This window comes from Arachis stenosperma, chromosome 1, assembly GCF_014773155.1.
Source record: "Arachis stenosperma cultivar V10309 chromosome 1, arast.V10309.gnm1.PFL2, whole genome shotgun sequence".
NCBI classification, from domain to species: domain Eukaryota; kingdom Viridiplantae; phylum Streptophyta; class Magnoliopsida; order Fabales; family Fabaceae; genus Arachis; species Arachis stenosperma.
In genome coordinates this window covers 22920126-22944226 of record NC_080377.1, presented here as the reverse complement: position 1 = coordinate 22944226, position 24101 = coordinate 22920126, and the positions used below count along the sequence as shown (strand labels likewise).

Sequence of the window (24101 nt, the reverse complement as noted above, 5' to 3'; positions counted from 1 at the left end):
ACGGCAGCGACAGCAGGAGAAGAAGCTCATGCGACGGAGAGAAGAAGCAGCTGTGCGACGGAAAGAGGAAGAAGCACATAAGAATAGGAGTTAGCAGCTGTGTTTTATTTGTGAATGGAGCTCGAAACAAAGTGTAAATGGAGCTTGAGAGAGAGGGGGTAGGTTGGGTTTAAGTTAATATTTTCCGACGGAATATTTTAAATTACAAACAGATTTTCTATCTATAATAATTTAATAAAACATATTATTTTTGTTCATTAAAATACAAACGAATTTTTTGTCGGTAACTATTTTTCATGAAAAAAATTAATTTTTTCAACAGAATTATCGACAGATTCTCTTTTCCGTCTGTAATTATGCTAATTCATTTTCTTTTGTTTTCGACAAAAATTTCCTCGCAAAATTTGTCTATATTTCTGTGGGATAAAATCTGTTAAAAATATCCGTCTGTAATAAATAATTTTCTAGTAGTGACTACAAGTGAGAGGTTTATACATGTGCCTTTGTTGCCCTTTTGAAATTTTCTGTATCCTAATAAGAATTACTGGTGCCTTGATGACAGTCTTCACTGGAGTTTGATTGTCATTTGTCATCCTAGTGAAGTGATAAGCTTCAAAGGCAAGATATCTTATCTTTGAGTTGTTTTTTGTTTTCTTTGGATATCATTCATTTTATTTACTTTCTTGTAGATGAAGATATAAAAGAATCTTCCACAGTACCTTGTATTTTGTGGAAACCAATAATTTTTTTTTACCCTTGTTATTGTTTTGTTGAGTGTATCAACTTGTGCTAAAAAGTTAGAGGGAGATGTGAAAAAAAGCCAAATTCCAAGATCCACTTGGTAAGGTGATGCATCCGCATCTTTAGTGTTTTTCCTTCTTGATTTTAGTGGATTTATTAAGAATTTTTGTTCGTAGGATTGACATTCATTTACCGTGAGTTATTATTTGATTCGATCCGATACACTTGTCGGTGTGGATTGTAAAATCTGCATCATAAGGCTTTATAGTTCATGCTCGATGGCTTGTGTTAGTGTTTGTGATTCATGTTGGTTTTACTTTTGGATCTTACTCTTTTGTTGGTTAATAATGTTGTGGCTAGGTTTCAATTGTAGATTGCTAATGAGAATAGTAGAGGTTTCCCAAGTGCCAAGAAAGGTGGGAATTATGGCTTTGAGGTGATAGTGCCACAAAATCATTAGTGTCCATGATCATGGATTTGATGTTTGGAGTCTAAATGAGCTGTAATGGTTTGATCAGATTATATCATTCTATTTTAATTTGTGGACTATTTTACTGTTGCTAGTATGACTGATGGCATGGTTGGTGCAGAACTAGCCAACATAGTTGAGGTTGCTGCCATTAACATAATGTAGGGTTCAAAGACTGAGGTAATATCTCCTATTGAAAAGGATTTAATAGTCGATCGGGCCATCAAATATTGCTTGCACAATTTTATTTACTACTGTTTACTGTGGCAGATTACTACTGATGACCTATTACAAGCTGCACAAATGAAAGAAAGAAAAATGCTAAATAAAAAAGAGGCTGCAATGGCGGTCGTAGCTATGAATTTTTCTAATCTTAAAAATATTGAGTTTGTATGAAATTTACGCTATAGAAGCAAGTAGATATTAAGGATCATTTTTATTATTTAAAGAATATTATTATATCGTAATATTATGTATTTATTTTTATTTTATAATATTTAACTAAGTTAATAAAAAATGTAGGATTATATATATAATTATATTTTTAAATATTAAATTTTAGAAAAAATTATTAGAATATTATATATATAATATTCTAATAATTTTTTTTAAAGTGAAATACCTAAAATTAAGCTTATATAGAGTAGTTATAGATATACAACGTTGTTATATTTTTAAGATGAAACAATAACAAAAATAAGTGGTATATTTTTTTGAATTCTGATAAATATAGAAGTTGAAAAAAGCATACCTTAAATAGTAATTAATAAAATTATTTAATTATATTTAAATTTATTAATAATCAAAACTCAACCTGAGATACTATGTTTTAGAATTTCTTAACTTGACTATTATTTATGTTAAATTATTAAGAACGAAAGTGTATTTGAATTCATGATCAATATATTGACTTATTATTTCTAATCTTAATACGTGGTTCTTTGATCTTTGTCAACCAAAATTTATTATATTTTTATTTTAGGTTAAAAATAATTTTAAAATAATTTTTAATATATTAAAGATTAAAATTCTAAAATTCTATCTATATTTGATTATTGATTCTTATTAAATCCTAAAAGCTCAAATAAAAAAATAGTATTAATTTTATTTTCATTAAACTCAAACTAACAAATAATTTTGACTTATTCTTTTTATTATTTAAGAATTAGTTTGGATTCACTTTAAAAAAAATAATTATTTTTTATTTTTTTAAAAATAATCTTTTTTTAACAGACAAGAATTATTTTATATTTAGATAGACTATTTAAAAACAAATTTTAAGTATTAAAAAGTCTTTTTTTTTAAAGTAAAGTATTGCTAGTTTTTAGAAAAAATAAATAATTTATTTTTTTAATAAGAGTATTTTTTTTAAAGACGTATCTAAATAGATTTTAAATTGAATAAAAATATTTTATTTAAAAAAGTATTTTTTTTACGAAAAAAATCAATCTAAATTAATACTAAATCAATAATAAAATTATTTTATATAAATTAAAATATAAATAGCTAATATAATTATACTTATTTTTATATATATATATATATATATGCATTAATTCACAAAATAAAGTAAGAAAATAAAATTTCCTAACATACGAAGCCAACAGTCAAGGTATTGACGTAGTATGTAGCCAGCGCAGTGGGTACGTAACTGGATATGAAGATGATGATACATGGAATGAAGATATTGTGCGTGTGTGGCTGTTCCCTAAAGCAGTAAAGGGAGTAAATCTAATCCCTCTCTTACTCTCTTAATTGGATTGGTCTATTTTAACTGAGCTATAGACCTGGCTAATTTTTTTTATTGATTAAATATGTGTAATATGTTGTTATTAAAAGTTTGAAATCTTTTTATATAATGTTATTTTTTTAAAATTGATATTAATCAAATCGGATGAAATTATCCGGTTTGTTTAAAAAGAAAAAATAAATTATAAATTAAAAAGTTTAATTTATATTTTTTTTAAAGACAAAAATCAAAGAATTTAATTTTAATGTAATTTCTTTTATTGTCAAAAAATATAAATTAAATCATTAGATTTGTGATTTTTTTAGAAAGAATTATACAATATAAATTGGAGAGTGCAACTTATAGACACGTTTTTTTTTTTTTTATATTGGGAGACATAAGGTGTATAATATAGTTATGGAAGTGTAGGGTACTTCACTCAAATGTGACGGCTAGGATCGAGAAATCGGACGGTCCGATTTGAAGTAAGAAATCAGACGGTCCATTTTAGGCTGAGCAGGTACACAAATCGGACCGTTCGATTTGCGTCCCACCAGCCACGCATCAAGCATGCAAGCTGCGGCCCTCCTATAGTTGTATACAATACCCGAAGCAATACATCATTCTCTACCTTCACTTTCGTTTCAACAACACTACAACTCCACCACACCTTCATTTTTATTCATTCTCTTCCATTATTAGCCCAAATCAGACTTTCAAAAAAAAGGACCACTGCCATTTTAGGCTGGACAGGTACACAAATCGGACCGTCCAATTTGCGCCCCACCAACCACGCGTCAAGTATGCAAGCTGCGGCCCTCCTAGTTGTATATAATAACCGAAGCAATACATCATTTTTCACCTTCACTTTCGTTTCAACAACACTACAACTCCACCACCTTCACTTTTATTTATTCTCTTCTATTGTTAGCCCAAATCAGACCTTCAAAAAAAAAAAAAAAATTGGATCACTACCTAACAATGCTAAAAAGAAGTAGAATAAAAGATGTTAATCGTTCGGAATTCTACATTTTTAATTATATTGATCATCTAAATTATGTAAGTTTTTATTTTTAAATATTTTAATTTAATTAAAATAATAATTACATTATTAAAAATTAATAGTTTATTATAGTGATAATATTAGAGATTAGTGTAATAGTAATAATTTTTAATGATTTTGATTTAGCTAAAATGATAGTGATAATGTTAGATTAGTTGTTTATTAATGTTGATAGTATTAAAAAATAACGTAGTAATAATTTTTAAATATTTTAATTTAATTAAAATAATAGTGAGACTAGAGATTATTAGTAAAATAATTCTAGTGATATTGTTAGTTAGAGATTAATATAATAATGATTTTTTTTAAAGATTATGGATGCATGATAATAAATTAATTATTGTTACTAATAGATTTGGGTAATAATTCTTACTATATACCCGTGTGGAAGTAAATTAATTATTATAAGAATATTAAGTAATAAGTTTTATTAAAATTAAACGTGTGATAATAAATAAATTAATTAGTGTTAATTGTTTGTAATAAATAATTTTATTATAGTAATAATTTTTATTAAGGTCTAGGTACGATAATAAAATAATTATTATGAGTATAATATAGAAGATATATAAAATAAAATAAAATAGATATTTACTTAATTGATGTATTATTAGTATTATTATTATTATTAGTGCAATATAAATATAAAATAAGGAAAAAGAGTTGTTATGATAAAATAATATTATTTTAGACATTAGAATGGGTAATTTTAATGCATCTAAAAATAATTAGATTTATATTTAAAATTTATTGATAACAGTTAGGATGTAAAAAATATAGATGTGAATTTTTTGTGAGTTAAAGTTAGTGTATTTTGAGTAGTTAATAATATAGTTGTTAACATAATTATGTTTTACTGGTTATGTGATCATAAAAATGTGACTATGATAAATTTAAGTTGTTAATTAAACAAGATTATATTTGTTTAATGTGAAATCGTGACTATGTTTTGTAGGGTTCACGGATGTTGCAATGTGACCACTACATACCGTCAGACCGGTACAAATAGATTGTAGAGGGACATTTACGGGAGACAGGCTTTTATCACGTTTCCCAGATTGGAATTGTCCAATGTTAGTCGGCATTGGTTAATGCTCTGATCGAGAGATGGTGCCCTGAGACTCACACATTTCATTTTTCGGGTAAACAACTCATTAAGCCTATAAAACGTTGCCTTAACAGGTGCAGTGACTGGAAGATTGCGAGCCCCTTTCAATACCGAATTGATGTAATCCACTAGATTGGTGGTCATATGACCCCATTGATATCCCCATCAAATGCTAAAGCATACTGCTCACATGGAATCTGATCCAACCAATTGGTATAAGCCTCACCTCACTCGCGTAAACGCTGATAACGCGTCTCGTACTCGCGAACTATTCACGAGTATCCTGTCAATAAAAAAAGACCCACTATAAACAATGTTCATCATAATAACTGGGTTCAAGAGTAACTGTAATCGTAACTATCATACTGATGTTGACGATAAGCTTCTGCAGATATGGAGCATTGAACTTCTTCAAAAAATTAGACTCTATATGTCTGATGCAAAACATATGAAATGCTTTGGGAGGAGACCAAACTCCGTTACTACGAGAAATAGCTGACCTAATAGAATCGTACCGATCGGAGATAAGTCCCACACTATCACGTGTCACAACATGTTGACACAAGTTACTAAGAAAAAGGTGCCAAGCCTCAAATGTCTCTCCCTCAACTATCGCAAATGCAATAGGCATGATGTTGTTGTTGCCATCCTATGAAACTGCAACCAACAAACAACCCTTGTATTTTCCATACAAATGAGTTCCATCTACCTACACTATTGGCTTGCAATGTCTGAATGCTCTAATACAAGGGTAATAACTCCAGAAGACTCAGTGCACTACACAAATAGTAGGAACCAAGTCATCTCCCTGATACACAGGCATTGTTTTAAAATGAACGACTGCGGATGGCTCCTTATGACACATGGCCTCAAACCATATCGGCAAGGCTTCATACAAAGCTTCCCAACTTCTGAAAATTGGTTCCACTGCCTTCTGTTTTGCCAACCATGCTTTGCAATAACTTATGGTGTAGTTAAACTTTGACTGTACTTCCGCAATCACTTATTTCACCTTTATAGACGAGTCAACTTCTACCAATGGCTTTATTGCTTCTGCAATTGTGTTGGAATCCAGCTTCGAATGATCTTGAGAAATAGTGGCCCTAGTACAGGTGTGACTACCATTGTACTTCCTTATCTCCCAATAGTACTTTCTGGACATTTTGCTCACTCTGATCAGCCAATCATATCCTGCACCATACTGGGTGCATTTAGCATAGAATGTCGTCGGTTCTGACTCATGCACCCGATAATCTACACCTCTGCGGATAGTATAATCTTTCATCGCCTTAATTACTGCCTCCCTAGAACTGAATTCCATTCCCACGTAAATTCACCATCTGGCATAACGGGAAGCTCTGCTACAATCACATCACAAATTTTATAGTTCCATAAATAACTGTTAAATATGTGTCGCATTAATCAAAATGATCCGTAAATCAAGAATAAATGATGCAAAAGTTAATAAGTTTATCAACTAGGTCATGAAACGATATTTAATAAACTAATAATCACACAACAATGGAAAACATAGTTACCAGAACCAAACCAATGCTCGAACCGATCAGATCACTGGGTTCAACCGGTTTAACCGGTTCAATCAGTGGGTCACTAGTTGAACTTATTAACTCGGTTTTAATCGGTTCATTCTGGATTTGACTGGTTCACACTGGTTCGTTGCCATGTGTGGTCTCATCATCGGACCAGACCGATCTACAATCCGATTCAATGGTTATTTGATCGAACCGGCCGATCCGGTTCAATGGTTTTTTGGTCAAACTGGCCGGTCCGGTCCGATTTTAACAACAATGATGGAAAATACTAAATTTCTCGGCATACATGTTTACTTGATAATTAAACATTAAACAATTACTAATTATATTCTATATTTTGCCTATTTCTCGGCATACATGTTTACTTGATAATTAAACATTAAACAATTACTAAATATTTGTTCTAAACTCAAAACCTATGCAGAAATCATAGTTTAACAAATCTTAATTTAAAATGATGACATACCTGCATTTACATATTGAGAAAACTATGGTGCATGCATGGCCTCCAAATCCAATGACCGCATGAAAGTCGGCTCCTCAAATGGTTGTTGGTTTGCTAGTGCATTTGCCACATCCGCCACATCTGTCACCATAGCATCGTCAGCATGATCTTCGTCTACACCTGAATCAACGACCTCGTAGTTACTTTCAAAATCTTCTTCGCTATCACTATTGTAATCTTCCAATTCAATATCTCGGTCCGCTGCAGATTGCTCAAACTCAACATACAGTTCGATGAATGATATTCGGGACCGGCTTTCAAGATACACTGAAAATATTTCTTGCATGCTCGCTTCACCGGTTACGTATTTCGTTTGAAATTGAACGAACCCACCAAATACAGATACAGGATATCTGTACAGAATACATGACACTCCCCTACGTATTTGAGGATCCATCTTCTTTCAAATCACACCTTTTAATTCTTCAAATGACAGTGTGAATAGAATCACAACATCTAATGGATTTTTACCCACAAATTTCACTCCTTCAAATGTTTGTAATAAAATTTGGCCATGATAATACACTTTTAATCTTACTCTATCATCCATGATGGAATAGAGAAGATGAGAAAGAAAGTTTTGAGCTTCAGAGAACTCAAAACTGTGAAAAGAAGAAGATGAGAAAATTGGTTGGTACATCGGTTTTGGTTTGAGTATTTATGAAGCTCAAATCGGACCATCCAACCGCTTGCTCCAATTACAAATTTTTTTTAACACTAAAATCGGACAATCCATTTTGTGGTTGGCCGCCAAAAAATTTTTTCATCTCCAAGAAATCGCTGGGTCCGATTTCTTTGGCCCAAAATCTTTTCATCTCTTTTCATGAAATCGCCCAGTCTGATTTCTTTGCAAACGGAATCACTATCTGACACAAGTCGAACGGTCCGATTTGTGTCCTCTCTCACCTACATGAAATCAGACCGTCTAATTTTTTCACAACACCTGAATGCCGTCACAGCATTGTAAAACTCTTCTAAAATCCATAACCATGCGTTACACCAATATAGGTGTCATATGCAAAAAAAATTTAGCCACTTATAGATATCACTATAAAAAAAATCGATGTCTCAAATTTTTTTAAGGCCATAACAATAAAAATTACATTCTATTATATCTGATTTTTTTGTGATACACTCAGATATAGCACAGTAAAAATAATAAGTGCTATAAACTTAGCTTGATTAACTGATCAAATAGAGTAAATTTTCTATACTTCGAACTTAACTAAGTCAAAACAAAGGCAGACCAAATTTGACCCAAACTAACTGGGACTAAATCCCCATTTTGGTCCCTAAAATTCACGCGATTATATATTTTGGTCCTCAAAATTCAAAATTATCTTATTAGTCCTCCAGATTCAAGTTTCGGCACCAATGTGGTCCCTTGACTCTTTTTGACGATGACTAGATAAACGGAATGCTGAGATGACACCCTTCCTACCACGCTGGATGATGAGTAAACGACGTCGTTTACCCTTGGCATCCAAACAAGTCAGAAATGTCGTCGCTTTGTATATGAAGGGAGATGAAATGATGGAGACCCAAAATAAAGTATTCTTCTTCTTCTCTATCTCCACTATTCTTTATTTCTGACTTGTTTGGACGCTAAGGATAAACGATGTCGTTTACTCATCATCCAGTGTAGTAGGGAGAGTGCTATATCAGCACTCCATTTGCCTAGTTATCGTCGGAAAGAGTCGAGAGACTATATTAGTGCTTGAACTTGAATCTGGAGGACTAGTATAAGTAATTTTAAATTTTGGGGACCAAATTAAGTAATCACGTGAATCTCATGGACCAAAATGGGTATTTAGTCAACTAACTGGTCTGAATTAGCTCTTGCACACCCCAAAATCTAGCCATCTAGGTGGATGTCTATGTTATTCTGTCCGAAATAGTAAACATCCCATTGGACATTGGTAGTAATCATACTAGTAATAAACTAAATGATCTCAAATCTCAATGATAGCACAAAAGGGTCCTACTTCCTTTCTTTCTTTGTTTTCTTTTTTTAACTTTAATTAAGGTGCTTCTTTTTTCCTGTCTCGAACAACCAGGCAAAATACGAAGCCCTCATAGGGGGCTTAACCCTAGCAGTGGAAGTCGGAGCAACAAGGCTGAAAATATGCAGCGATTCACAGGTCGTCAACTCCCAGGTAAACGGGAGCTATCAAGCCAGAGACTCATTATTACAAAAGTACTTGGAAAAAGTCAAGGATTTGAGCCAAAAGTTTGAGGAGGTCACGGTCCACCACGTTCCCAGAGAAAGGAACACACGGGCAGATCTCCTATCAAAATTGGCCAGCACTAAACCGGGAGAAGGCAACCGGTCTCTCATCCAAGGTATGACGAGGGAGCCGGCGGTCACCCTGCATCTATAAAGGCTGGGTTCTTCATGGCTAGACCCCATCACCAGCTTCTTAGAAAATGGCAAACTCCTCGACGACGAAAAGGATGCCGCGAAACTGAGAAGGGAAGCAGCCAAATACGCGGTCATTCAAGGACAGCTATTCAAGAAAGGGCTCAACCAGCCCCTACTGAAATGCTTACACCCCGACCAGACGGACTACGTCCTCAGGGAAGTCCATGAAGGCTGCTGTGGACATCACATAGGGGGCAAAGCCTTAGCAAGAAAGTTAGTCCGGGCCGGGTACTATTGGCCATCAATGATGGCAGATTCTAAAGAATTCGTCAGGAAATGCACCAAGTGTCAAGAGAACGCCAATTTCCACAGGGCACCGGCCTCCGAGCTAAGCCTGTTAACGGCCTCCCGACCATTCGCACAATGGGGAGTCGATCTCCTGGGACCTTTCCCAGTTGGCCCCGGACAAGTCAAGTACCTTATAGTCGCCATTGACTACTACACCAAATGGATAGAGGCCGAGCCGCTGGCCAGCATATCCTCGTCCAATTGCAGAAAATTCATGTGGAGGCAGGTGATTACACGATTCGGGATCCCAGAGATCGTTATCTCAGACAACGACACACAGTTTACCAACAAGAAGTTCACGGAGTTCCTCACCGGCCTGGGTATAAGACAGAAGTTTTCCTCGGTAGAACACCCGCAAACGAACGGACAGGTGGAGTCCGCAAACAAGATTATCCTGTTAGGGCTAAAGAAGCGATTGGATAATAAAAAAGGCGCTTGGGCAGACGAGCTCGCCTCGGTCCTCTAGTCTTACCGAACAACCGAGCAGTCCTCCACCAAGGAGACCCCCTACCGACTAACATACGGGTTAGACGCAGTAATACCTGTAGAGGTCGGGGAACCGAGCCCACGACTACTTCTGAAAGGAGTAGGGGAAGCCGTGGAGAAGGACCTGATAGATGAAGCCAGAGAAATGGCCCATCTGACGGAAACAGCGATGAAACAAAGAGTGGCACTACGCTACAATGCCAAAGTGCTCAAAAGAGAGTTTGAACCAAATGATCTCGTCCTAAGGCGCAACGACATCGGCTTGCCGACCCCAGGAGAAGGCAAACTGGCAGCAAACTGGGAAGGCCCCTATAGAGTCAAAGAAGTGATGGGTAAAGGCGCTTTCAAGCTGGAAAGGCTCGATGGCAAAGAAATCCCAAGAACGTGGAATGCGAGCAACCTGAGAAGGTTTTACTCCTAGCACATGAGGCGACATACCGACCACCCGAGCTAAGTATTTAACGCGTCTGAATTGTACTTTTCGTTAGGGCATTTTACGCAATTCCCGAATAAAATATACTTGTACAAATTTTTTCTCTCTTTTGTTTTGTTCCACTACGCAAGCGAAAACCCCCCTGCTCAACAACAACGCGCGGCCCCGGGACCGATCACCCCGGAAGCCCATCAATTACCACAATACGAAACGGCTATACGAAAAGCCACGATCCGGCTCAACCAACTTAGCCAGAATATTACCAATACGGTAAAACGAATGACAACCGCAAACCAATAACGGTGAATATAAACGACTACACAACCAAACGAACAAAAAAGTGTTGATTATAATAACACGGGCAAACAACCCGGTAAAACAACAGTTCGCAAAAGCCAAAACGGCCAACCAAAAGTTTCATACAAGTCGAAAGGAATCATTTTTTGGGAACGTCAATAATCTTGCCGTCTTTGATCACCTTGAAAACACCGATTGCTGACGTATCGAAGTCAGGAGCAACAACTTTGATCTGAGCTTTAAGGGCCTCCTCCGTTGCCAGGATCGCACCCTTCCCCTGCTTGACGACGTCTTTGTACTTTGTTTTTAACGCTGCCAGTTCAGCTTCCACGGCTTGCTTCTCCTTCTCCATCGCGGCCACCCGTCCTTGTGCGGCGCCGACTTGACTCTCTAAAGTCATTTCGCGTTCAACAAGACGTGAAACCGTAGCGTCCGACTCCTCCAACTTCTTCTCAGCGGCAGCGACCTTCTTCTCGGCAGCAGTAGCTTTCTTCTCAGCAGCGTCAAGCTTCTCATTAGATTGGTACAGCTGCTCCCGGAGAGTCTCAACTTCGCGTTTAAGCTCATTATTAGCCTTTCCAGCAGATTTCAACCTCCTGCGAAGAGATTCCATCCCAAACAGCTCGAACTCGGCTTTTCGAGCTATCACTGCGCCGCGCAAGAGGGTACGATACATCCACCTCGCTTGCCCGGCAAGGGATGACTCATGAAAATGCTCTTCAGTACCAGGAATCAGCTGAGAATCTATAAAGTTCCCGGCGTCGAAATTCTTCTCCATGACAGTAAGAACCCCCTCAGGACTGCTGGACATCTTCCTTTTCCTTTTGAGGCTAGGAACCTCCTCCACCTCGTCATCGGCATCAAGGTTGGACGTTGAACCCCCAGTGCCGACCACCTCGCGGAAGGGGGAAACGTGAACCACCTTGTCACCTTGAACCGAGGCACCCTGAGCCGAGGTGCCGGTCTCGTCGACCGCAGCCCCTTGCTCGGAAGCGGCCTTGTCCTCCGGGGGAGCAGCAGATTTCTCATTACCCCCCTCGTCGTCACTCGCGCACAGGAAGGTTTGGAACAAGTTAGGGAGACCCGTTATCTCGGCAGACATTCCCACTGTAAAAAGAAAAAGAAGTCCGTTAGTCGCAATGAGTTATTAGGAAAAGCAAGAAGCTAAGAGACAAAGCAAGCAAAGATTTCTCACAAATATAGCTCTGACCGGCCTCCCGGTCACCCATGAGGAGGTGAGGATTCACGTGATTCCTCCCAAAGATTGCCAGCAACACATCGGCAATCTTCCTGTCCACCGTAGACATGCCCTTATAGGATACTTTAACAAAGGCATTGGACCCTGCCCCGAAGCTCCAATAAGTCGGGATGAGGCGTGCCCCCTCCAACGACAACCAAAAGGGATGACGACCTTTGACCAGGCGGACCAGGAAATATTTATCCTTAAATCCGTGATAGGAGTCCTCAAACAGACCAAAAATCCTCTGACCTTAGGCAGACCGGAAGGACATGAATCCCTTCTTATGTTTCCCTTCCTTCGAAGGGTTTGTAAGATTGAAAAAGAAAAGAAAAATATCTACAGACACCGGCAGCTCGAGATATTCACAAACCATCTCGAAACAGCGGATTGAAACCCAGTTGTTCGGATGCAACTGCGACGGCGGTACGGAAATCCGACCTAGAAGCGCCATTTGGAAGGCGGAAAACGGAATACGGACTCCCACTTGAGTAAACATGGATTTGTAGAACCAAATCCAGTCGGCAACTCGGGGAGCGTGGAAATTGAGATCGTACAAGCGCTCATGAGGAGCCGGGACGAAGACGTCGTAATTGGCCTCCTCGTCGGTCCCTCCGCATAAGTACTCATTTTGACGGAACTCGGTGAGCTCCTCCTCGCCCATTTGGTTGGGAGAGTCCTTTACGTCAGAAACAACCCAGGCGTAGGGGTCGTACGCCGCGGGAGAAGGGGAAGCCCGGAAGCCGGTGCGAGCCATACCTACATGGGGGGACCATCCAGTCAGTCTAAGAGGTCGGGTGCTCGGAGGGAATACAGAAGCTACCCCCACACTACTCCCCAACTAAGGCTAAACACGATTAAAAATGTAAAAGGTCCAAACAAAGTCACACTAAGAATGGCAACCCCCCCTTAGGACCTAAGATCAACCATCATGCAAGATAAACATACGGCATGCACAAAAAGAAGTAATGGCAGAAGCAAAAGAATGACAAAAAGATAAAGGAAGTTACCTGTGTTGATAACAAAAATCTGAAAAGAAGGCAGCAACAAACGCCCTGGAATTGATAAGGAAGAAGAAGATGGAGGTTGGCAGAATTGAAATCGGAGGAGATGATCGCCAAATGAATCCCAAAAGCACTACTGAACAGTTTTAAAACCACCACCAAAGGGAGCGCGAAAGTCGAGGGGCATATCAGTCTTTGCATAAAGGGTTTTAAACCCATTATGAGCCTTTAATGCTCGACGCGAAAAACGAGGCAGTAACTAATCACCCCAGCAACAAACAGGCACGCGCGAAAGGGGCACGCCCTCCCCAGGACGTCCGAATTGGCGACAACACAAGAGGTCAGGAACGTCGTGTCACCAACAGCCCACGCGGTTGTTGCTCACGCGTCGGGAGCACTGTTAAGACCTGGCCCAAGAAAGAACTTGGGCGTACCCGACCCGATCATTACCCGACCTCAACGGTCAGGTGACCCGAACCTGTCCGACCCGCGCATCCTTCCGGGACAGCTGGCCACCACAGCTGTACAAGGAAGCTTCGAAGAAGGTGGGTTCTGCCCTCCTGGGGCTCACACCTGACATGGTATATAAGGGAAGGGTCCTACCCTCCCCCGAGGTACGTCACACTTTCCACCTAACCTATTCCCCACCTGTACACTAGCTGACTAGAGCGTCGGAGTGTCTTTGCAGGTAGCACCCCCTCTTTCCTTCCTCAACGAGAGCTCGGCTACCCGACAGATCCGAACCCAGCACGACCACGATTGAAGCGTCCTCACCCCCTCAAATATCCACCCGAATTGTCCGGTAACCGCCCACCGAACACCAATCAAACCATCCAAAATTGATTTTGAAAATTTATAATCAATTTTAAATTTTGTATCAATTCATTTTTTCTTTAATTTGTTAAAAATGGAACTGGAATCCATACTAACATTAGCATTAATTCTATTCAATACCGCTTACTAAAAAAAAATAAAAAAATTAAAAACAGAGGTTTGATAAAATAAAAAATTAATTACCATTAAATTTATCATTTTTATGGTGAAAAGTTCTATTATCTTAATTCAAAACACATATATTTGTCTACCAATCTTACTTTAAAACACATTTTAGTTAAGTCACACATATGTCTTACATATCTAATTTTATCTTAATAAAAACTAAAAATACTTATTTAAACACGCTTTAGCTTTTTAAAATACGATTAAGTATGAACATGTCTGTAACATTATTCTTATATTAAATTTAGAAATAGTATGTACTATTAATTATTAAATAAAAATTATATAATATTTTTATATAATTAAAAAGAGATTAAAAATATTTTTTAAAAAATATATGAAAATTAAAACTATAATATTTCTTGTTTAATATATATAGTATGTCCTACATATCTAACAAAAATCTAAAATTAACATATTATATGTTCAATATCATGTACATATCCATTTTGTATGGTTAATAGGTGTACGGGATTATTTTTGGTGATGCATATATATAGTATAGTTTATAGGACCAAAGTTGATTATTTAATGCCATAATACATTGCATGTGGCACAGTTGTGTCGAGAGAGAAAGATGGGCACCATCACATCCATTAACGCCTTGCTCTTATTCATGCTATCTACTTTCTTGCTTTTTTACTTCCCATATTTCGCCATCGGAGATGAGGCCGGGCGGCAAAGACAAGCATTGGAGATTACCATAGGACCAGGCGGCCCCGGTTATTATTATCCTGGCCCTGCTCCTTCACCCGAATGTCCCCCTCCTCTTCCTCCTCCTCCCGAACCGGCATGTCCCCCTCCTCTTCCTCCACCACCGCCACCACCTCCACCACCTCCTCCTCCTCCACCTCCACCTCCACCTCCACCACCAGCAGCGTGTCCCACATCATCTCCACCTCCGCCGCCGCCTCCACTTCCGACGTGTCCCCCTCCATTACCACCACCACCACCACCTCCTCCACCTACTTGTCCCCCTCCATCACCGCCGCCGCGTCCTCCTCCACCGCCACCACCACCACCACCTCCTCGTCCTCCTCCACAGACACGGTTGATAAGAGCACGAGGAGTACTTCTAAAATTCAAGAAATTTGAAATCGTTGACAAAACAGGGTACACTAATAACTGGAAAGGCTCAGATCCATGCAAGTACAATGGGATAAGGTGCGCCACATATCCAAACACAAAGGAGAAAGCTGTGGCCGGAATAGACCTAAACCAAGCGAAGATCACCGGTGTTAAAAACGGAACATTGAAGCTTTCCGATGTCTTGGGCGAAATTCCAGAGCTCACATTCTTCCACGTTAACTCTAACGGCTTCGGCGGCAACCTCCCAGACTTATCCGTTAAAAAGTTCAAGTATTTCTACGAACTTGACCTCAGCAACAACAAGCTCTCAGGTGCGTTCCCAATGCAAGTTCTTCAGGCTACGAATCTAACATTCCTGGACATTAGGTTCAACCAACTCTCCGGCCCAATTCCACCGGAACTCTTCGTCCAAGATCTCGATGTTATCTTCATCAACAACAACTTCTTCTCCGGCAACCTCCCTAGTAATTTCGGCTCTACTCCTGCCAGGTAAGACACAAAAGATTTTTGACTCAATATTCCCAATAAATTTTTTTATATGGTCTGAGAGTTATTTTTATCACATAAATTGATTCTTTCATTCTTTCGTTATTTTAGAGAAAAATTAATTTATCTTATAATAATATTTTTTGAGATTAAACTGTTAAATAACAAAAATTTTATTAAAAAATTAATTGAAAATTACTGATGGATTAATATGTTCTACGGCAATAATTTTTTAGTATTTTTAATGAATAAAAGTTTTTAAGAATTAATATGTTCAATTAAACATATTTTAAAGATGAATTTTCGTGTTTATTCTGTTACGATTTCCCGATCAAATTTCCTTAAGTTCCTCCCTCCCTCCAGGTACCTCACGTTCGCCAACAATCAATTTAGCGGCACGATCCCAAGCAGCATTGGTAAAGCTTCGAAGACGCTAACCGAAGTGCTGTTCTTGGGGAACAACCTTGACGGATGCCTGCCCTACGAGATAGGCTTGCTCGGCAAGGCGACAGTCTTTGATGCGAGCAAGAACATCATTACGGGTCCCATTCCTCAATCTTTCGGATGTTTAAAAAGCATTCAGTTCCTCAACCTTGCAAGCAACCAGCTGTACGGTGCAGTTCCGGAGATCGTCTGCATTCTCCCGGGGCTCCGCAACAACGGCAACTTGTCGTTGTCGGACAACTACTTTACCCAAGTTGGTCCTGAGTGCTTGAAGCTGATAGAGAGGAAGGTTCTTGACGTCAACAATAACTGCATCTTGGGGCTTCCTAATCAAAGATCACCGGAAGAATGCCACGCATTCTTTTCCAATGTGAAACCATGCTCTAACCCCAAATTTTTCCATTACATCCCTTGCAAAACGTACTACTCGCAGTTACACTCCCAAGCCGCAGCGGCGCCGCTGCTTCAAGAACATAGTTCTTTCTATTCTTCACCGCCTGAGCCGGTAACCTATAAGACTCTCAGACCTCATCGCTTATGATTGTGATCGCAATTAATGCGCCTTTTTCACCTACATAGTACACTATACACTGTAGTATATAGTCAAGCATTATTGTCCACTAAGTCAACAAAAGATTGTGGTCAATTTTCATTTTATTTAACTATTATGTATATCTGCTTGATTAGCTCCCAACTGCACCTGCATGTGCACTTGCTTTTCTTTTTATAAATATCTGTGTATTCGTATCTACATTATGCAATATCTGTGTGGTGAATAATGAATAAAAATGTGTATTCAAGTACTTTCATCGAAGCTAAACCTAATAAATTTGGTTCCAGCTTTTTCGGAGACACAAGTGACAAGTCTACCTGCAAGTTCATGAGTCGTTAGATTCAAATTTGCTTAGATTTTTATTTTTTACTTTTTCTTTTCAACTATTACCAATAATAATAATAATAATAATAATAATAATAATAATAGTTTGTGATCTTAAATTTTAACTATACTTTTTATGTGCTATTAAAATTTCATAACTATATAATAATCTCGTGATAATAATTATCATAAAATAAATTGATCATATGAAAAATATTATTTTTATTTACTACAAGATTATTTTCTTTATAACTGTGATATGTCAATTTTAATGGAGATAAAAGATGATGGGAAGTTAGGATAATGTAAATTATTTCATTCTGTACGTCCCATGACCCATGGAGAATACGTAATCATTGGATTCTTGTCTTTACTATTAGTTAAAAATAATAAAAAATAAAAAAGAAAAAGAGGGCAAAAGAAGCATAAAATAATGATACGTATTTCTGCACTGGCACTAATAAACACACTTGTTTTCCACACACACAAAAAGATGCACCGACAGACAACACAGGACCCAAAAATGTGTCCCAAAATACTAAGGTGAAATATATGGTAAAGATGTTGTTTTAAAGATGTGATATGTGGCAAAATCTGAACCACTCATTCTAAAACCACACTTTTAATTTAAAACCGTTGCCCTTTTCAAAGAAAAGCGTCACCTTATGGAAAAAACTAGTAAATTAGAAGATTTAAGAGAAGAAATAATTAATCTATCAAAATTAATAGATCAAAAACTAATGATTTTAACTAATGTCAATTGTAATGACACCGAATTCTTAAAATCAATACAAAATGATTTTTCTCAAATCTTTATTTTACTATAAGTTTTATTGAAGGACTTCAAAAGCCCGAAAAAACTTATATTTCACATGGAGTTTCTAAAAAATGTTATCAGGGAGATAATTATCCCCACCTTCATCATACTTTTAATCCACAATTAAATTCTATAATAGATATGCTTGAAGAAATATTGGTTTCTCTAAAATTTCAGAAAAATAAAGAAAAGGAAGAACCTAATATGATAAATAAAATTGAACAAATACTTGATAAACATTTCCAAAAAGAAATTCCTAAAAAAGAAGAAGTCCAAAATAAAATCGATACAACAAATCTAAAGATTAGACCACCTCTAAAATTATGAATATTGATGAAAAATTAGAAGAAGTTACAATGCTTTTTAAACAATTAAAAATGGCTCAAGAAGATAATCTTATGGAACAAGGTTTTCAGATTAAAGAAGAACCAGATTTTTCTGAAAGAGAAGAATATGTTTTAGACTATTCTAGTGATGAAGAACCAGTACATCCAGTACAAGTAAAGGATGAAGCTGGAACATCTGGGAATAATAATCAAACCCAATTTAAATGGGAAACAGGTTTTGAAAATTATGCTTTCAAAAAAGGTTTTATAAGCAAAAATTCGAAATATACTAAAATACCATCAAAATACATTCCTAAAATTCAAGAGCTAGAAGGAGAAAAAATGCTTGACCTAGATTGCAAAAAGAACGAAAAAGAAATTTTCGAAGATTGGATGAACTCTTTTCTGTTAGAAGCTTATACAAACCCAAAATTAAATGAATTATCTGAAATGGATATTTGGAACTTCATAGGTTTCCACACTAAAGGAACCATAAGAAATTATATGTTATCAATAGATAATAAAATAATAGAAGAATTAGCTGAAAAAACAACAGCTTATGATAGAATAGCACACATAATGAGGGTTCTATACAAAGAATTTTTTGGAAAAAATGTCATAAATTATAGAACCGAAATTTCTGAAAAAGAATATTTAGAAGCAAAAATCACTTGGCCAATATTCAAATATTCGATCTATGCTATATAGAATCCTATATTTGTGAATATAGAATATATTATTATAAATTAAAAGAAGAAGATAAAAATCATTATCTTAACATGTATATCACAAAACTTCCATATCCTGCTAATGAAATTATTATGGGAAGATTTATAAGAGAAATAAATAATAAAACAATTGAAAATAATTTCGGTGGAGCAACATCTGCAATAAGAGAGGAAATAAAAGAACGCTGTATGCAGGAAGCTACTCAGAAAAGATTTAATAATATAATTAGAATTTGTTGTCAAGATAACGAAGAAATTCCTCAAAAATATGGTTCTAATAAAAATATTCGGAAATACCATCCTTATAAAAATATCCAAAGAAAAAGAAAATATCATTTTAGAAAAAGAAAATATTATCCAAATTGGAGAAAAAAGAGATATTTTAGGGAAAGAAGTATCAATAAAAAACAAAAGAACTATTGCCCAAATAAAAAAGAAAACTGTAAATGTTGGTATTGTCAAGAAGAAGGACATTATGCAAATGAATGTCCAAAAAAGAAGGATAAAAAAGACCTAACTAAACAACTAGAAGTCGCAAAAACTTGTTTTATGGAGCCTTTAGAAGAATCTGATGATGAACTAAAATATATTTTTGAATATGTCTCAGAAACAGACTCAGAGACAAACTCAGGAACTGAGTAATAGCGCTACATTTATTACTGTAAAAATTACAGAAAAATTTATTAATGCCTTCATAGACACAGGAGCAACAAAATGTTTTGCAAGTTCAAATATAAAACTTAACTGGAAAAAATTAAAAAATCCACTAAGAATTAGAATAGCCGATAAATCTATACACAAAATTAATTTTAAAGCAGAAATGATTGAAGTCTTCATTCAAAATTACAGATTCATCATTCCAGCTATATATAAATTAGAATCTGGAATAGATTTAATTATAGGAAATAATTTCCTTAAACTTTATCACCCTTTTATCCAAGAATTAACATATAGTTCTAAAAGCCCCATATGATTCCTCTCTAAATCAAAGGGCAAAATTAATAAAATCCCAACTACTACTATAAACGAAATTCTAAAATTCAAATATTTTCTATTCTAGAAGAATGTTATTTGAACCTATATTTTCAGATAAAAACTCCAAAAAATGACCTTGAAATTAAAATAGAAGAACTTTTAAATGAAGTTTGTGCTGAAAATCCTTTAGATATTAAAAATACAAACAAAGAATTAATAAGTATTAAGCTAAAAGTTCCTACAAGGGAAATAAATGTTCCAAATAGAATCCCCTATTCAGCTCGAGATAAGGAAGAATTTTCATCCGAATGTAAGGATCTTTTGGATAAAGGAATTATAAGACTAAGTAAAAGCCCTCATGCGGCCCCAGCCTTCTATGTTGAAAACAATAACGAAATTAAAAGAGGAAAACGAAGAATGGTTATTAATTATAAAAAAAATGAATGAAGCAACCATAGGAGATGCTCATAAGCTCCCAAGAAAGGATTCCATTCTAGAAAAAATCAAAGGAGCAACTTGGTTTTCATCGCTCGATGCAAAATCAGGATATTGGCAACTTCGTTTAGACGAAGAAACAAAGAAATTAACTGCCTTTACTTGTCCAACAAAAGAATCAACAGGAGTTTTACTCTACGAATGGAATGTCCTACCATTTGGACTAAAATAAGCTCCAGGTATTTATCAGAGATTTATGGAAGAAAATTTAAAAGATTTAAATGATTTTGTTCTAGTTTACATTGATGATATACTAATCTTTACAAAACAAGATAAAGAAGATCATCTTCAAAAATTACTAATTGTCTTAGAAAGATGTAAGGAAAAAGGTTTAGTCCTCAGTAAAAAGAAAGCTAAGATAGCAAAACAAGAAATAGAATTTCTTGGATTAATTCTATCTACTGAAGGGAAGTTAAAACTTCAACCAAATGTATTAGAAAAAGTAGATTTATTTCCTGATAAAATGGAAGATAGAAAACAATTACAAAGATTTTTAGGATGCATAAATTATATTTCTGATCAAGGATTTTTAAAGAATATAACAGATTATACTAAAAACTTATTTTCAAAAATAAGTATAAAAAAGAGTTGGAAATGGGAAGAAAAGGATAGCCTGCAAATTCAAAAAATTAAAGAACTTTGTAAAAATCTTCCAGAACTTTATATTCCGGAAGAAGATGACTATTTAATAGTAGAAACAGATGCTTCAGACAAGACCTGGTCAGGCTATCTAAAAGCTAAAAAAGCTGAAAAAAGCTTGAACAAAGAAAAAGAATCACTAGATTCTAAACATTCCTCAAATGAATTACTATGCAGATATATTTCTGGAACATTTACACCAACAGAACAGAGGTATACTACCCATGAAAAAGAAACTCTAGCAGCAATAAAAACTATTAAGAAATGGAGGATTGATCTACTTCCAAGGGAATTTACATTACGAACAGACTCAAGTTATTTAACAGGTTTTATTAGATATAATTTACAATCTGACTATAATCAGGGTCGTCTGGTAAGATGGCAAATGTTTCTATTACAATATCCGATAAAAATCGAGTACATTAAAGGAAATAAAAATATTATTGCAGATACATTGACAAGAGAATGGAGTTCATTGTCAACACAATGAATCAAGAAATCCAGAAGCTTGAACAAGAGCTTGAAAGGTGCAATCATTGCCACCAGCTAAGAGCTAAAATTCAATCTATCAAGAAGGCCATGGAAGCCATGAAAGTTCCCCAGCAAGCAACATTACCTGCTCCAATACCAATGCTCGCAACACCATCAGAGTTCAGCCAGCTAAGCGTGGTGGACCAGCCACAAAACCCAAAACCAATTTTTTCTGAAAAAATCCCTGAAAATAAAACTCTGGCAGAAATAGTTAAAAAATCAACTCAGGATAAAAAATATTATGTCATCTATAATGGCCCAATGAAAGGAGTCTACGACGATTGGGCTAAAGCAGCACCATTCACCCATCAGCCCAAAACTATTCATAAAGGAGGTTTCTTGACAATAGAAGACGCAAAAGAATCCCTCAGAGAATATGAAGTGCTCCATCCAGAGCAAATTCTAAAAAGAGCAGAAAAAGCTCCAGTACAAATCCAAAGAACAGCCCAAGCCCAAAGAACTGGACTAATGAAAAATATTCCCACAAGGGCCGAAATAAATGACAAGAAAAGGGTCTGCAGATCAAACTGTAGAGAAACCTTAAATCTGGTTCTAAATTGGACTCTAGACAAAAGAGCAATATTGGGATATTATCCCATTAACAAAGAACAGCTAACAAAGCTGGTAATCTTCCCAGAGGCTTCACCCTCGGATACATATCAGTTTTTCCAATACGGATTAATTGATACAATCCTAATTTTTGACAATTTAAATATCATTAAAGAATTTCCTGCAGGTTTTATAGATGCAGTGAAAAAATTCAAAAATATGATTGATGCAAGAGAACCAAGGGATATATCTCTAAAATTTACAAGTAGTCAGCCAATCTTCAATGAAGAAGGAGAATGTTTGATCCCAGCATTTCAAGTAATTTTCATGTCAGTCTTCCCAGGAGATTTTCAACCAATAGAACAAGTTCAAGATCTATCAATTTATAGCGACGAAGGAAGATTGGCCAGTACATTGGCAAGAGTCTTCGAGAGAGCCCAAAAAATAAACAAAGAATCCAGAACAAGAATAAACTACAAAAGCAGAAACACTCTAATTGTTTCTAGTAAGAAAAACCAAATTGAATCAAGAGAGATGAGACTTCTAGTGAATTTTGAATCAGCATTTTACAACTTTTCTGGATTACTGGAAAAACTTCCTGACGGGATAAGGAGGAATCTATGCCATTTACTAAAAGACAAAGAAGACCATAGGTGCCAGCTGTGCGCCTCAGAAATGTCTGAAGAAAGCAACAATGCTGAAGACCCCACCCACGAGGGAAAAGAAGAAGATGAGACATCTGAGTCATCCATCAACATTATTGTTGAATGATGTAAGAGCTTTCGTCACAAGGCACCAATAATGTAGTTGGTGCGAATTATTGCTCAATGACATAAGCAATGACGTCATAAGAAGGGTAAGGATGAGATTTGTCCATCAAACCCAACCATTATAAATAGAGTGCTAAGTCATTTGATAGAGCATCAGAAATCAGAAAGCAGGAAGCTTAGAGTACTCACAGGCCAGGAGGGCGAAGAGGAAGTAGCTGAGGCGATTCTGGAGTCTGATCCATTAGAAAAATAATTCTAAGATATTCCCCTCTGGAATTAATTTGTAAAATCTCCCCTCTGGAGAACAAAACACATATTGTAAAATAGCAATAAATAAAGAAGTTTATTCTCCAGAAAGGTACATCTTTATCCCAATCTTTTTAAGTTATGAATTATTTAGAAGATATAGAAATAACTGAAGAATCTGATTACTATAAGCTAACTGCTTTACTTGATAATGAAAAACAAGCTATTTTAAAAACGGAATTAGATCTTAAACCTAACGATAATTTTAATAAACAAAATCCTCTAAAAGAAATCTTTAATAGAAAAAATATAATATATTATGGAAAAATTCAGATTGAAACTCCAATAAAAATACAATCCGCAAATGGAGAACTTGAAATAGCTCTGATAAATGAACAAGATGTAAATAAACAAATTGGAAAAATTAAAGATCAACAAAAAAGATCTAAAATTGGATGGATTCATATTAGTACCATTCAAGTTTTAGTTAAATCCACATACATGAAAGGAATTAATTCTCCAATAAGTCTGGCAATCTGTGATAAAAGAATCACTAATCCTAGAGATCAAATAATTGGAATAATCCATGGTAACTTGGCAAATGTAAATGTTAAATTCAATGCTCATATTGGATACGCTATTCCTCTATCAACCGAAAATCTCGGCAGATCCTTAAGTCTGGCTTATAAATTCCATAAGATAGATTTAATGGAACAAAATGATGAACCATTTTCTATCACATATGCAATTAATTATGCGCTGACAAATAGTCATCATAGTATAGACTTCAAAGAT

The 24101-nt window shown here is 35.9% G+C and overlaps 2 protein-coding genes across 2 annotated transcripts; both read left to right on the top strand.

Moving 5' to 3' along the window:
• The first annotated feature begins 14877 nt into the window (after nucleotides 1–14877).
• LOC130948843 (leucine-rich repeat extensin-like protein 3) lies at nucleotides 14878–17156 on the top strand. Its single transcript, XM_057877748.1, has 2 exons — nucleotides 14878–15912; nucleotides 16273–17156. Exons 1-2 carry the CDS (start codon nucleotides 14912–14914, stop codon nucleotides 16892–16894), a joined length of 1623 nt encoding a protein of 540 aa, XP_057733731.1. The 5' UTR covers nucleotides 14878–14911; the 3' UTR covers nucleotides 16895–17156.
• A 4519-nt stretch (nucleotides 17157–21675) lies between these two features.
• Nucleotides 21676–23061, top strand: LOC130976453 (uncharacterized). Its single transcript, XM_057901327.1, has one exon. The coding sequence runs from the start codon at nucleotides 21676–21678 to the stop codon at nucleotides 23059–23061; it is 1386 nt and encodes a 461-aa protein (XP_057757310.1).
• The last annotated feature ends 1040 nt before the right edge of the window (nucleotides 23062–24101 follow it).